Source organism: Emys orbicularis, chromosome 5 (genome assembly GCF_028017835.1).
Source record: "Emys orbicularis isolate rEmyOrb1 chromosome 5, rEmyOrb1.hap1, whole genome shotgun sequence".
Taxonomy (NCBI): Eukaryota; Metazoa; Chordata; order Testudines; family Emydidae; genus Emys; species Emys orbicularis.
This window is the reverse complement of record NC_088687.1, coordinates 123311814-123326952: the sequence shown is the minus strand read 5'-3', so window position 1 is coordinate 123326952 and position 15139 is coordinate 123311814. Positions and strand designations below refer to the sequence as shown.

General features: G+C 43.2%; 1 protein-coding gene across 1 annotated transcript in view; it reads right to left on the bottom strand.

Annotated features, from left to right (window-relative positions):
* Nucleotides 1-10559: 10559 nt before the first annotated feature.
* TRMT44 (tRNA methyltransferase 44 homolog) overlaps nucleotides 10560-15139 on the bottom strand; it is a 30413-nt gene continuing 25833 nt past the window's right edge. Inside the window, exon 11 of the mRNA XM_065405068.1 lies at nucleotides 10560-10972. Within this exon, the coding sequence (XP_065261140.1) occupies nucleotides 10743-10972 (230 nt within the window). The 3' untranslated portion in view covers nucleotides 10560-10742. The remainder of the gene's footprint in view (nucleotides 10973-15139) is intronic.

The following is a 15139-nucleotide window of genomic DNA, read 5'->3' as shown; positions in this document are numbered from 1 at the left end:
TTTTAGCATGACAGAGTTTCAACTTCATTGTCTTTATAAAGTGCTATGAGTTTTAGGTGAAATTTTCAATGGAGGGAAAAAAGTGGGTTTTCTAGCCATCCCAAGCCAGAATGAAAGCTGGAATAGGATTGTTAGTGCTACTTTTTTGGGGGGAGAGGCCTCTAGTCATTTCCTTCCAATAAGACCCAGGCAGTGTTAATGGGTAACCACTTCCCTTATCCCTAAAAGACCTCATTACAACTCTCTGACTCATATCCTTCCGATCTCCCTTCCTCTTCAACATCTACATGAGATCATTTGGAGAGGTAGTGACATCCCATGGACTCTGTTGTCAACAATATGCCAATGCCTCCTGACTACATATCTCATTCTCCACAGATGGAACCATTGCCATCACAAACATGTCACAACATCTACAAGAAATCAGCTCCTGGGCGAAGAGCGGCTAATTAAGACCTCAGTGGTGCTGGTCATCAGGGGAAAGTGCTTCAAAGAACTAGTTGTGACACAGTATTCCCCTTCCGTTAAAGGCATCCATCCCCCTTCATCCAAATGGTGTGAAGCCTCAAGTCCAGTTGAACTTATTAAATGTAGACAATCAGTATTAGTGTGGTGGAAATGTGACACTGGCAGACCAGGTACCAGGTCTTGCCAAGGCTTTAGGCATTCATTACGGGAAATCAGTCTGTTCCCCTGTGTGTTAGTATGGTTAAGATGGGTTTTGGAGGTATAGCAATGTGTTTCAACTTTATGCAATACTTATAAATTGCTGCATACATTAATCTCACTTATAACATCTTTATCCCTTGCTGTAAGGTAATATTTAAGTTTCGCTTTGTAATTGTAAACAAATGTTTGCTCTGAAACTCTGAGGTGGGAGGGATCATGTCCTGGTCATCAAGAAGGCCTATCAAAACTAAATGGGCCACTGTGGGCCATCACTATACAAAGACTTTGTTATTGCTCCCTTATGCCCATGAGGAAGCTACGAGCAAAGTGGCACTGTGACACTACACCCCCATATTCATCCTAATAATGTTATTATGAAATGATTATGGCATAATTGTGATGCATTTTGTACAAGATGGGTCATGGAAGGTGTCATTGGAAAAGTTATGATTTGCTGATATGATTATCCTATTTGTATGCATGTATCATTTTTGTATCTAAGTTATGAATATTGACTATGTATCTGTTTCAAATGTGGTTACATGTGGGTGACACGCAGTAGTCAAAATGCTTCCAGACTAGACAGCTGGTTGTGAAGGGCCTATTCAGGGTAATGGGCCCTAGGAGAAGCTTATCCCCCACTGGTGAGCCTTCCTGAGAATGCTCCAGCCAGTATGTAAGTAATGATTGCTATGACTCTGCAAGGACATGTGACCAGACCACATGACTCTGGATTCCATTTTGGGTATCTGTATTTTTCCACAAACTGGGCTGGGAACTGTTTGGAACAAAGGGTTCCTGCCATATGCTAAAGCTATATAATGCAGGGAGTGATATCATCTGTTCTCCACTCACCCACAACTCAACACCTGAGAAAAGTTCTGAAAGAAAAGGACTTGGAATTGGGGTGGAGATCCGAAGCTGCAAAGCAAGAGTAACTTGTGCCTTGAGAATCTGCAAGCCCGCTTGTATCATCAGTCAGGATGAGAAATTGCTAATTCAGATCTAATCTTTCTAGTATTTTAGGCTTAGTTTGTGGTTTTGTTTATTTACTAGGTAATCTGCTTTGATCTGTTTACTATCACTTAAAATCTATCTTTTTGTAGTTAAGAAACTTGTTTTATGTTTGAATCTAAAGCAGTGTGCCTTTGACTGAAGTGTCTGGGGAAAATATCAGCTTGGTTTAACACAAGCATATTGTACATATTCCTCGCCACAATGAGGCAGAGGCAAACTGGGTAATAAATTCATACTGATCAGGGTTTCGATCAGGGCAGGATGGTACAGCTCTGGGGTCCCAGGCTGGAGGCCTGGGGGTTATTTTGGCTGTAGCCTATCTATTGTTGGTTTATGCAGTGGCTGGTCAGCCTGCATGTAACTGCAGCTGGGTGTGTCCCTGCCTGTGTGAATGTGGTAGGAGTGTAGGACGGGGGAGCGGTCTATAGCTTGTCACAGCAGCACAGTGCTGAGAGAGAGCCCAGGCTGGTGATTCAGAGGGCTAAGTAATCACCAGTTCCAGGTAGCATCCTGGGTGCCACCCACACAGGCCCGTCCCATCAGCTTATATTCTGGAAGAGGGAAATAAAAATAGCAGACAAGAAAATTTTTCATCTTTTGCTGTTTGGACTCTCACAGGGCCGGAGGTACAAAACAAAAGAAGAGGTCCCCAGGGTCAACCTGGGTTAGCCCTAAAAAGACATTCAGAGCTGACCAATTACAACATCTTTCACCTTTTGAAACCACAGACTAACTCATTTGTGAATATATATATATATATATGCTTGCCTGCTTTAACCTTGTAATAACTCTCATTTCTTTTCTTAATTAACAAATCTTTAGACAGTTTACTATAGGAGTAGCTATAAGCATGGTCTTTGGTGTGAGATCTAAGGTACATATTTGACCTGGGTAAGTGACTGGTTTCTTGGGATTGGGAGCAACCTGAATATTTTGTGATCTTTGATGTATAGCAACCAACTAGCACTAAGTCTAGCTTGCCTGGGTGGCAGGATAGACTGGACTGCCCAAGGGGACTGCCTGTGACTCCATGGTAAGACTGCTATCATACTATAGGGGTTCACACTTGTTACTGGGTTGGTGACATCTTACTATAACCAGTTTTGGGTGTCTGCCCTCAGGGTGTCTGCCCTCATGGTCATGAGCGACAGCATGGAAAGTGTTTTCCCACCTGCAGCACGTTTATGAAGGACAAACCTTTCCAAACAAACTTGATTGCCTGCTTTAGTAGATAAGGGGCATTATTTTACAAAGTGAGTATGTGGAGGGCTGCGTATGTATGAGTACTGGAGGAAAGGGGCTACAAGGAACCCAATCCTACACTGGGGCTCGATCATGCATCCATTGAACAAGTAAAGCTCCTATTGACTTCAATGGTGAAGAATCATGTCCTTAATGAGAGGGTTCCTTAGCAGCCAGAGTAAAGCCTGAAGGTCAGATTCTGATCTTGGTTACACCCATGTGAATCCAGTGTAACTCTATAGATGTAAATCTCATTTTACAGTGATGTAAGAGATTATCATCTGGCTCTTAGGCCCTATTGTCACCACCTGCCAAATCTACATGCCCCGGCCATTCTGCATGAGGCAGACGGAGTGGGACTCTTTAAAGTCCTTCAATGCCACCTATATTGAGTGAAGGAAACACCATCCATTAAAGCAAAATTCTCCCTCTCCAGGAGGGGCTGACCTTGTTATACATACAAATCTCCCTATCTGTAGTGCTCCAGTCTAAACTGCTGTGCTGTCCCTGCCCATCTACCACCAAATGTTCTAGACTCTTTTCCTGAGATCAAGAATTACCACCTTGTTAGCCTCTCCAACTGTAGCCAGTTTGAAGTCCATCTTTTTCATTTCTATAGCCAATTCTCTCCCTCTCTCTCAGCATAATGGTGATTTCTAATTTATCATCTTTCGTAGGGCTATAAAACTTTGACAGCAACGTAACATGGATCAGCCTACACTCATCAATCTTTAGATACAGAAACAGAGTAAGCATTTTTAATATAAATCGAAAGAATACATATTTACTGTAAATAAGCTGCAGTGTTTAAACAGAGAGGGATGTTTCAATGACTGAGTCACCATGCAAAACAGCTTTGCAAGTGATATCAGGTGCAGAACACTGTTAAATATCCTTTGGGAAAATGCAAGAAAGAAACTCTCCTATCCCTTATGTTTAGAAATTGGTAATTTCATGCCAGGGACACTGTCCCTTTTGGTGCTTTTACTGAAAGAGAAGAAGCTGAATATGGGACTGACTAGTGCCATGCTCCTACCCCATACTTGCTCTCAAATAGTCTAGATGAAACTGCAGTCTTATCCAGTCTTTTTCTTCTGGCTGCCTTCAAAATGGGGGAAAGATAAGGGTGGGACCCATTCCAACTCCCACCTCAATCAGTGGAAAGATTCCCATTGACTCAGTGGGAGCTGGATCAGGCCTAGAATGCCTTAGAATGGCCTTGGTAAAGGCAAAAGAGGAAAGACTAGAGCATGAGAGTAGAAAGAAAACAGAGGAGAAGACATGGGGAGAGATGTACAGAGGAAGAAGGTGAAAAGAGAGAGAGAGAGTTGGACATAGAAGGGAGAACAGTTCTGGTCAAAAATATAGAAATTTGGCTTGTTTTCATCATTGAACAATATGCTGTTCAAATGGAGTTGCTCACTGGAATATTGTGTTTTCCACCAGCAGTAGCCCTTTAGTTTGCTTTGCAGTTAGTCTAATTACCCCTGAGGCCACGGAGGTTCTCAGCCCTGTAAGTGGTCCCTCCAGGTCAGGGAGGGGGCATATTGGAGGGGGCAGCATAGGGAAGCTACCCAAACTGTTCCTGTTTGGTTTAAAATAAAGGATTTCAGGTGCCAGGGCATTCAATTCAGCACTTTCCAAAAGCACTAAAATCATACAAAAAATTGTTTTTTAAAAAAGAACAATTCTCAAAAATCTCCATTAAAGTTTTGCTGTGGTTTAAGTTGGGTTTTACTTTATCTGAGCCAATTTTCCTCAATCCCACCCAAACAACCATTTTACCCTCCGATGTTGCATGGAAGGAGGAAGAGATGGAGGAGTAGTAAGGAGTAGGTAAGGGAGCTTCTATTATTCCACTAATCAGTGGCGGATTATCCAATGGGCCCATGGAGTCTGTGCCCAGGGGCTCTGGCCAATTGGGGGCTCCCAGAAAAATGGGTCCCCCAGCAGAAATCCACTGCAGGGTGGCAGAAGCCCAAAGACCTGACCCCAGTCCCCGACAGAAGCACCGGGCGGGTGTTGTGGGCGAAGCCCCTGCGCCCCGTCCCTGGTAGAGGCGTGGGGCAAGCGAGGTGGGCAAAGCCCCAGCGCCCCATCCCCGGCAGAAGCACCAGGCAGGTGGGGTGGGCAAAGCCCCAGCCCCCCAACCCCAGCCCAGCAGAAGTGCCTGGCAGGCAGGTGAAGCCCCAGCATCCGGACTCTGGCTGTGACCCCAGAACTCACTCCCCCGCTGTGGCCCAGGAGCTATGGTGGGGGGACAGAGCTTCTCCGGTCTTGGGCTGCAGTAAGGAGCGAACAGCAGATGGGACTGCAGTGGGGGTAGGGGCAGGGCTTTGGGGGAAGGGGCAGAACAGGGTGGGGCTGTGGGTGAGGCTGCAGGCAGAAGGGACGGGGCCACCACCCTCCCCCGACTTGCTCTGGCCCAGGGCCCCAGGAGTCCTTAATCCACCTCTGCCACTGAGACATGCTCTCCCCTTCACATAAAGACTTTCATAGGAGACACTAATCTAAGTCAATGTGATGTTCACCGTGGGCTGTATGGCCGTCGGCGTGTATCCTATTATGAGTCTACATAACATTTCAGAGAAAAAAGTGACACCTGGGGGGACATGGTTTGTGCATTGTATCATTTCACATGCCAAGCTGCATGCTGCGTTTACATTTCACCCAGATCTGATCACCAGTGCACAGAAAACACTAAAAGCAGCTAATTACACCAGTTACCAGAAATACTACTTAGCAGCAACACACTGAAGTTTTTTGGTTTTTTTTTAAGAAGAGTTGGGGGTGGTGTAGGAAGGAAGGGGAGGTTAGAAAACAAAGTGCTAGAGTAGATTTTATAGATTCAAAATATTGTACAATCAGGGGTATCCAAAAGAATGAAGAGAGACCACATTACCTAAAATCCAACAAACTGTAACATAACCAGAACTATCATATCTGTTCCTGCCTCCCCTAAACCCCAACAACTGCCTCCCCTCCCGACCCCTCAAACCATATCCACCTACAGCTCAGCTAATGAGGGAGGCCCATTACAGTATCTTCTTAGTTTGCACCACCTGCTGGTCATGCTGGAGAACAGCACAGTATCAACATGAAAATGCCTCTTTGGAGAAAGGGATAAATGTTTCTTCTCTCACACAACTGTAATTTTATTTACTTTAGTCGAGTTACTCCAGATTTTCACCAGTGTGAATGAGATCAGAATCGGTCCCAACAGATCTAGACAAAAGAACATTGAGAGCAAGGATGCACATTTTTGATGCATAAAGTATTTCAGAAAATAGAAAAGCCATCTTGCTGAAAATAATCTTACTTTTTAAAATGTAAATACAATATGTTGTGGGAATTTTGGGGTGGAGAGTGGGAAACCATCTAATAAAATTATGCTAAGAATTGTATGTTCATTTTAAGATTTAGGATGTTCAAAACAAAGTATTTATTTAACCATCTGAGGTCCTGGCAAGAGCCAACATTCTAAACTATACTTACAGCTGAGAACCAAAATGTTCATGCCCAGGCTATTAAGGCATAAGCGTTTCAATCACACTGTTAGAAATAAGGGGATTTCTCAGACTGCTGCTGTTGGTGTCAGTCTCTCTCTCCTAGTTTCAGTGAGATAAACACACTGTGATAGGGAGGGTCACAAGTTCAAAAGAATAGAGGCATATTTGTGTGTTAATAGACAACTTTAAAACCTTGTGAATTGTTGTTTGGCCCCTGGAAAAAGAGCAAGCAAATGTCCCCACCCAGATTCGTGTTTGCTCACTGAGCAACAAAATGTTGACGCATACAGTGTGGGTGCAGTCAGGCTGTCACCTCACAGTGGTTCTTGGGGTTAGAGTGGGGTCTTTCTGCACATGCTTCAGGAGATACAAGTTAGCAATTAGAAAGGTTTCCAGTTCAAACAGAAATCCATTCTGAGTCCTCAAAATTCTGGTTATCTGCCTCCCTCCCCCCCCCCCTTTTTTTTATAGCGAGTATCTAGCTAGTTGTTAGGCAGCCATATTCAACAGGATCTGGATGAGGGTTTGCTTAAAAAGTGTGTCAGGCTGTAGCCAGATACAGCTGACCACAACTCAGCCCTACAGCACGCATTGAGATGACTGGTTCTTGGAGCCATTATGCTGTTCTGTCCCAATCCATAGTATGGAACATTAAGTAACTACAATGTAGATAACCTGCATCCATTAATTCCTGAACAACTGGCACCATGCATCATGTCCATCCATTCAAGAAGTCTTTAGAATATTGCTACACACCTCAAAAAAACCTGAAACTAGGCCTCATCTATTTAAAGTTGTTGAAACCAGTTACAATAAAGCTCGGGGGTTAGGGGAGTGGATCTAGACTGCCATTATCTACCATGTTTCATCCTGTAGTGTATTTATATAAGTCAGTTAGAAATAACTCAAAGGGATGGTTCTGGGAAGATGGTAACTGAACACTATAGCCATAGTATATTTTGCTCTTAATACAATAAGCATAATATAAAGCAACCACACACGCATGGGGGTGTCCAAATAACACTGTTCACTAAAACTGTTCACGGTATACAAGGTCTAGTTACATATATACACACACTGCTGCTCTGGCTGGTCTCTAAAACAGAGCACAGTGAGCACCACTAGTGGGTTCACAAATTATTTAAAGAGCACTACCCAGTTCCTGTACACTAGAATAGCATAGAGAGATGATCATGAAATGTGCAGCTTTTAATGACCTGACAGAATTGTTTGAGGCATTCACAAACAACCGCAATTTTTGTATGAAAGTACCTTTTAAATTATGCTTACAGTAAATTACTAACAACCACCTATCCGGAATCATTGCCTGCTATCGGCGGCAGATATCCAACTTTGGCTAGACCAGGGTCATATGTGCTGATAACCCTTTACTTAGTAGGACACAAATATCTGATACATATACTGCTTTGACAAATGTCTTTTTATCCTGAATTTCTGTTGATTGTGAAATACTTCCTTTTATAATGCCCTTGTTGGAATTGTTAATCATCCACCATGTTGCATTTTAATGATATTCAGCCCACAAAATCATGGTTCAAAGATCACTAATGATCTGGACTTAAACCCAGTTAGGGTTTTTGGCTGGGGGAGAAAGGAGGTGAGGTTTGATCCAAAACACAGTCTATCAGAGTGGCATTTTTTTCATTATTCAACCTACCTTGAAGCCAGTGGTTGCTGCCAAATTGGCTGTAATCATTCCACAGCCTCTAAATCTGGTTTACCTAATAATGTGTCACATCATTCAGTAAATGATCAGCTGAAAGTGATATCATAAACATAGGTCTTCAAAATGACACAGCTTTCATTGATTTGGAACATGTTTCATTAAGTAGGCTACTCACAGGATACCTATAAACAGCCTTTTATTGCTCTTCTCTGGTTTATGGGCCTGATCCAAAGCTGAGATCAACCCCAATGCAGTCAGAATTGAGTCCTAAAAGAGAAATCACTGGGACCCCTTTAGCAAATCATTTGTACCTACAATACCAACTTTATATGCATATTTGTAAAACTTGACAAAAAGGAAACTATTTATCAGGCAACTTCAACCCATAGCATGCCTGGGAACAGGAGCAATCATCCAGCACTTTTCTATTGCTAGAAATCTGTCAAGACATCCATCATCATGCGCTGTTCGGGGGAGGGGTGTGTGCAACTCTATTTTTAAATGTTCTTTCATCTGTAATGATAAAAGTCAAATAAGGTCACGTTATCAAAGCAAGCGGTGATGCTCGAAAAACCAAGAAGTACAATGGAAAAATACCCCATCAGTTTATGGGGCTTTGTATCCCTTCATTTTTTTCAGTTGCCTTTAATCTTTAGAAGTGGGATTACTTCTCCCTGAGCAGCCTCTTCACTTGTTGAAGTTGTATTGTATAAATGCCATTCTGAGATAGTGGACCATAGACAAAGTGACAGGGTAGATACAGTAACCCTCCTCCATATCTAATCCCACATCTACATCTAGAAATTATTTATGAGGCTAACATTTTGATGAAAGAGCATGAGAAGGGAGGATATTTCTTCCAATCCTTTTCAAGTCAACAGGGAAGTTTCTTTAATTGGATGAGCGTTGTTGACCCATTTGTTGCCTGCAGTGATGGCAGGTGGGGAGGGGGAAAGCAATCATGCATTCTTGATGACACAGGTTGCTGGAATGGTATGTGGGGGAATGCAAAAAATAGAGTTCTATAGAGGAAGTCATTCTGTGCGGCACACCAATTATAAGAAAACTCCACAATAGATGGAGAAAAGGGTATGTTTAAAAATAGCTCAGATTGGTCAAGGATATAAATATATACATGACTAGACCAGCCAATGGGGTCTCAGCATGCCCTATCTATTTTGCTAGAGAGGAAATAAAAGAGCAGAAAATTGGCATTCTAACCTTCCTCTCTGACCCTACACAAGCCCCTATGCATGAATTCCATATTTTGGGTCTCTGCTTTGGAGTCCTCCATATTGGTTCCCCCACACGGCCCAAAGAGCTCTCCTTTTACACTTTAAAACAGAGGTGAACAAACTACCGTCCTGCCCGGCACTTGAGCTCCCGGCCAGGGAGGCTAGCCCCCGGCCCCTCCCCGCTGTCCCCACTCCCCGGCAGTCACGCCAAGCAGCGCACTCCTGCCGAACAGAGCGGCAGCATGTCTAGCTCCTTCCAGGCGGCGCGGCTCCCAGACATGCTGCTCTGGGCATTGGATAAGGGGCGGGGGGTCCCAGGGACAGGGAGCAGGGGGGTGGTTGGATGGGGTGGGGGTTCTGGAGGGGGGGGGGTTGGATAGGTGTGGGGGACCCGGGGGGCCTGTCAGGGGGTGGGGGTATGGATAGGGGTCGGGGCAGTTGGGACAGGGAGAAGGGGGGGGTAGGATGGGGCTGGGGTGCCGGGGGAGGGGCGGTTAGGGGGCAGTCAGGGGAGAAGGAGCAGGGGAGGTTAGATGGGTCGGAGGTTCTGAGGGGGGCAGTCAGGGTGGGAAGTGGGAGTGGGCGGATAGGGGGTGGGGGCCAGGCTGTTTGGGGAGGCACAGCCTTACCTACCTGGCCCTCCATAGTTTTGCAACCCTCGGGCCAAAAAGTTTGCCCACCCCTGCTTTAAAAGCAAAACCCACAATGGTTATCATCGATTGAAATGGGGGAGGTGGACTCTCCCTGCACCAGCAAGCAGAAAAGGGGGTGCTCCCCCAAATCAAAGAGGCGGGGGCACTCTCCCTTAGCTTTTTTAGAGGAAAAGCCAGTGTTCCTCACTCCCTGATGCCCTTTTATTTTTACCCGTGTGCTATTTATGAGCCGAAAGACACTCAGGCATCCTATCAGAAAGACAGCCTCAAGCATTGTATGACAAAATGGCTGACTTGCTGGGGAGGCGGATACATCATTGTACAGACAATCAGCCAAAGATCTTGAAGACTGTGCTGAGATTTTAAAAGTTGGTTTTACTTTTCTGTTTGAACAAAACATAATATCCATTGAGCAGTCAGACCACAACTGTTTTTAAAATGTAAAATCCTATACTTTAAGGATGTTACCAAGAATAAAATAAAAAAAATAAATCATGGACATTTTCGTCTGGATTTCAACATTTTCAAAGTTGTCCATAAAAATCTCTAAAAAAGAAAAAAAAATCACTTAAAATTAGAAAAGGACTTCTTAGAAACTGGATAAATACAATGAACACATAAATAAAGAGAGACTTAATCTTATGCATTCTTCATGCATTCAGCAGTCCATTAAATTAATCAGAAATCCACTTATTTGTACTGTTTAAGAGTAACCAACAGTACTTTATTACTATGGGTGCTTTTTCTTTTTCATAATCTGAGACGGCCTCAGCTCCTCAGTCCCATGGGCATATGGACAAGATTCAGAAGTCAGCGAACAGCCGTCAGGATGGTGGATGAAAAACCAGCAGAGACGTGTTTTAAAAGCTTCAGCAGAAAATCTTCGTTTTACTTCTGGCTTGGTTCGCTTTGAGGGTTTCTCTTCTCTCCAGTCACGAATATGAACTCTTCCATTTAGAACTGAGGGTTTAAAAAAAAAGAAAAGAAAAAAGATTACACTGGTCATCTGTGAATACAAATATGTACTATAAATGGGCTATCCATGCAAAATCAAAGTGCACTGTATAGGTCAGGGGTTGGCAACCTTTCAGAAGTGGTGTGCGGAGTCTTCATTTATTCACTCTGATTTAAGGTTTCGTGTGCCAGTAATACATTTTAACGTTTTTAGAAAATCTCTTTCTATAAGTCTATAATATATAACTAAACTATTGTTGTATGTAAAGTAAATAAGGTTTTTTAAGTGTTTAAGAAGCTTAATTTAAAATTAAATTAAAATGCAGAGCCCCCCCAGACCAGTGGCCAGGACCCAGGCAGTGTGAGTGCCAATGAAAATCAGCTCGCGTGCCGCCTTCGGCACACATGCCATAGGTTGCCTACCCCTGGTATAGGTACTTGCATAGGAGTAGAAATAAATGCATAACAGATTGAGAGTGTATATTAAATCTTCTTTGGAGACTATATATTCCCACTTATAGGGGATGTCATTATTACACAGCAAAAACAACAAGGAGTCCTTGTGGCACCTTAGAGACTAACAAATTTATTTGGGCATAAGCTTTTGTGGGCTAATGAATGAATAAATAATGAAACCTACATCTGATGAAGTGGGTTTTAGCCCACGAAAGCTTATGCCCAAATAAATTTGTTAGTCTCTAAGGTGCCACAAGGACTCCTTGTTCTTTTTGCTGATACAGACTAACACGGCTACCACTCTGAAACCTGTCATTGTTATATAGGACAGTTTTAGGGCACCTTATGCAGTCTGTGCTGAGCTGACTCGTTTGTAGACAGTGGTTAGGATTAGGATCTAAACTATCCTACAGGGTATAGCAAATAAATATTTATATAAATAATAAAACTCTGTGTGTAGAAATACAGAGGTACCCCTCGAAGAGATGCAGATACTGGAAAGTAACATCCCTCTCTTTAAATGGCATAAATGATACATAAATGTTGGGAAAGCCCAACTCAAACAAGAGGTGGAGTTAGCCCTGTAATGAAAAGTCTTGGCTTTAAACACTAGGCACCTATTTATAAAAGGAAAACAATTTTGTTTATTCATAGGGCAATTTTCAAACAAATAGGTTAACCTTTTGGGGGCTGATTCAAAGTCCACTGTCATCAGTGGAAAGACTCCAATTGACTTCACTGAGTTTTGGATCAAGGCCGCTGTAGAGAAGGAAGTGTCCGTTGAATAAAGGAGAAAACTAGAAATGAGGAGTTAATTCTTCCACCACCCTCCCTTAATACCATGTAATTTCAGGGAAGTCATTTAACATCTTTTTACATTTAATTTTGATTTTTATAAATAAATCATACAAAAGCATGTTGCAGGTGTGTGACATTTCAATAAATACAATACTATCAACCTCAGAACAAGGGAATGCAAATATATAGAGCCCTGTGCGGGTACAAAATTTGTATCTGCATCTGATCCGCGATCCACAAACATGGTCTGCAGATATCTGCGGACATCCGCAGATTTGCAGGGCTCTACAAATATACTAATCTATTGCTTTATGGGCTAAGCATCATTTAAATTTCTGTGCCCCAGTTCAACCATCTACCTGCAAAGTATATGTCACGTATCCACCTCACCAGGGTATCACAAGAAGGGTTTGTACCGTGTTTTGAGATCCCCAAGTAAAAAGGTGCTATAGCACATACAGCGAGTAAAAGTAATATAGCGAAACCTGGTATTTGCAAGTAATCCTCCTTACTAATGCCTTACCCTAAACATTTTTCTGCAGCTTAAACCTTCTTTTTGCCAGGAGCTAAACACTATAGATTGTAATCCTGCACATGTTCTCTCTTTCTTTTCATACTGCATTATTCCACATTTTAAAAATTAATTAGCTATAAAAAGCAGGGTGTTCTTTCTCAGATCTGTAAATGAGAATCTTCAGCAATGAGAATGGTGCACCAAAGCATGCTACAGTGAAGAGATTTAGAGCCTGATCCTCCAATTTGATCATCTGAGTATATCTTTGTGTCAGCATGGAGCTCTACTGAAATTAATGGAGTTTTGCATCAGGCACAAAGGGCCTTGGCCATATCCACTAGCACAGGGGTTCTCAAACTTCATTGCACCGTGACCCCCTTCTGACAACAAAAATGACTACATGACCCCAGGAGGGGGGACCAAAGCCTGAGCCCCACAGCCCTCGGGGGGAGGGAGGGGAGAGGGCAGGGGCAAAGCCAAAGCCCAGGGCTTCAGCCCAAGGCAGGGGACCTGTAACCTGAACCCCGATGCCCACAGCTGAAGCCCTTGGGTGGTGGGATTCGGGCTTCAGCTTCAGAACCCACATTTGAGAACCGCTGCACTAGCAGGATCAGGGCCAGAAACTGTACATACACATCTGTGACTATATACTGAATTTTATATGTATATGTATAAGGGGGAAAAAAGTATAGAAAGCAAGGTAATACACAAGAGAGGAAGAAGAAAAGAGAGGAAGGAAGGAAGTAGGAAGGAAGAGGAGATAAACAAGAAAGGAAGAAGAATACAGGGTAGAAGGAAGAGGAGATAAACAATCATTGGCAAATTTCCAGGAGCTATTGTCTTTATGCCATTTAGCCCATGTAATTAGGGACTGCTCCTGTACCTTTTTGGCCTTGTGATAAGCTAATATATATGAATGCATTTTATCCCAGTTCTCGATAAAGTGAAATCAGTTTAACGTTACCATCTCTCTCAAAACTCAAAGAGAATTGAACAGAGGGATGTTAGTATGCAAGATCAGGTTCAATTATTCCAAGATGTTAGTCCTAAACTGGACCAAATATGTGACTATAAAATGCCAGCACAGATTTGTAATTTTAAGCTCCTGGCTACTTATTCTTTTTGCATCTCTGCCATTTCGGATCTTCTTTGTCAGAAAAAGAAATTGAGCCACCAGATGTCCCTAACTGTCACTCAGTCTTGCGTCACAAACTCTGTGAATGCTGTTTCAAGCAATGTTGCTAATGGCCTTGATTGTGCACTGGTGTTGGGAGCGGCATAAAGGACACTTCGTCCCAGAACACACCGGTATAAAAGGAGAGAGCACCCACATCCCCTTCCCATGGTGCGATGCAGCATGCTCCCAGTCCCACTTATTCCACTGGCCCCATATCCAAATCTCCTCTCCTCAAGTAGCATGCAGACAGCCCCCAAGGAGCTTGGCATAAGGCAAACAGGAGAACTCACCTCCTGCTGGGAGTACCAAATCCTGTCCCACCTTGCTTTGTAGTGGAACTTCACTAGTTTCACCACAAGATGATCATCCACAGAAAGGGCAGAATTAACCCGCAGGACAAGTGTGAACTGCCTCTTCTCAGTGGGTGTTAACTCTGACCCATCTCCGACCTTGTCAACACCAGCACCTTTCCCAATGATGGTACAAAGTTCCACCGGTGGTAGCAACAGAGGGCACACATGTTTATAACCTCTGTGGCATCTAACCCTTTCCAGGGCTAAGACTAATACCATAGAAAGTCCTCGTGTAGATGTAACATTGTCTGGGCTTTCATATTATTCCTCATATTATTCCTCCGGACTGCTATAGTCTGGAACTACCAGCTTCTACCTACTTCCTCTCAATAAAACAAGAAGAATACACATTTTCTGGCAACCTACCAGTTAATCCACTGGTACCTGGTGACACTCTGGACCGGGGTAGGCAACCTATGGCACGTGTGCCGAAGGCAGCACGCGAGCTGATTTTCAGTGGCACTCACACTGCCCAGGTCCTGGCCACCAGTCTGGGGGGGGCTCTGCATTTTAATTTAATTTTAAATGAAGCTTCTTAAACATTTAAAAAACCTTATTTACTTTACATACAACAATAGTTTAGTTATATATTATAGACTTAGAGAAAGAGACCTTCTAAAAATGCTAAAATGTATTACTGGCAAGCGAAACCTTAAATTAGAGTGAATAAATGAAGACTCGGCACACCACTTCTGAAAGGTTGCCGACCCCTGCTCTGGATAATTGTCATGGGTCAGTTGACTCCCATATTTCTGCTTACATGGGACTATTGGATCTAAGAACTGAAAACTCTTTAGAAACTAACTTTATACAAACCTATGCACCAACGTTTGAAAGTGCTGGTTTTGAGTATTATTCAGCAGCTAGGCATCAAT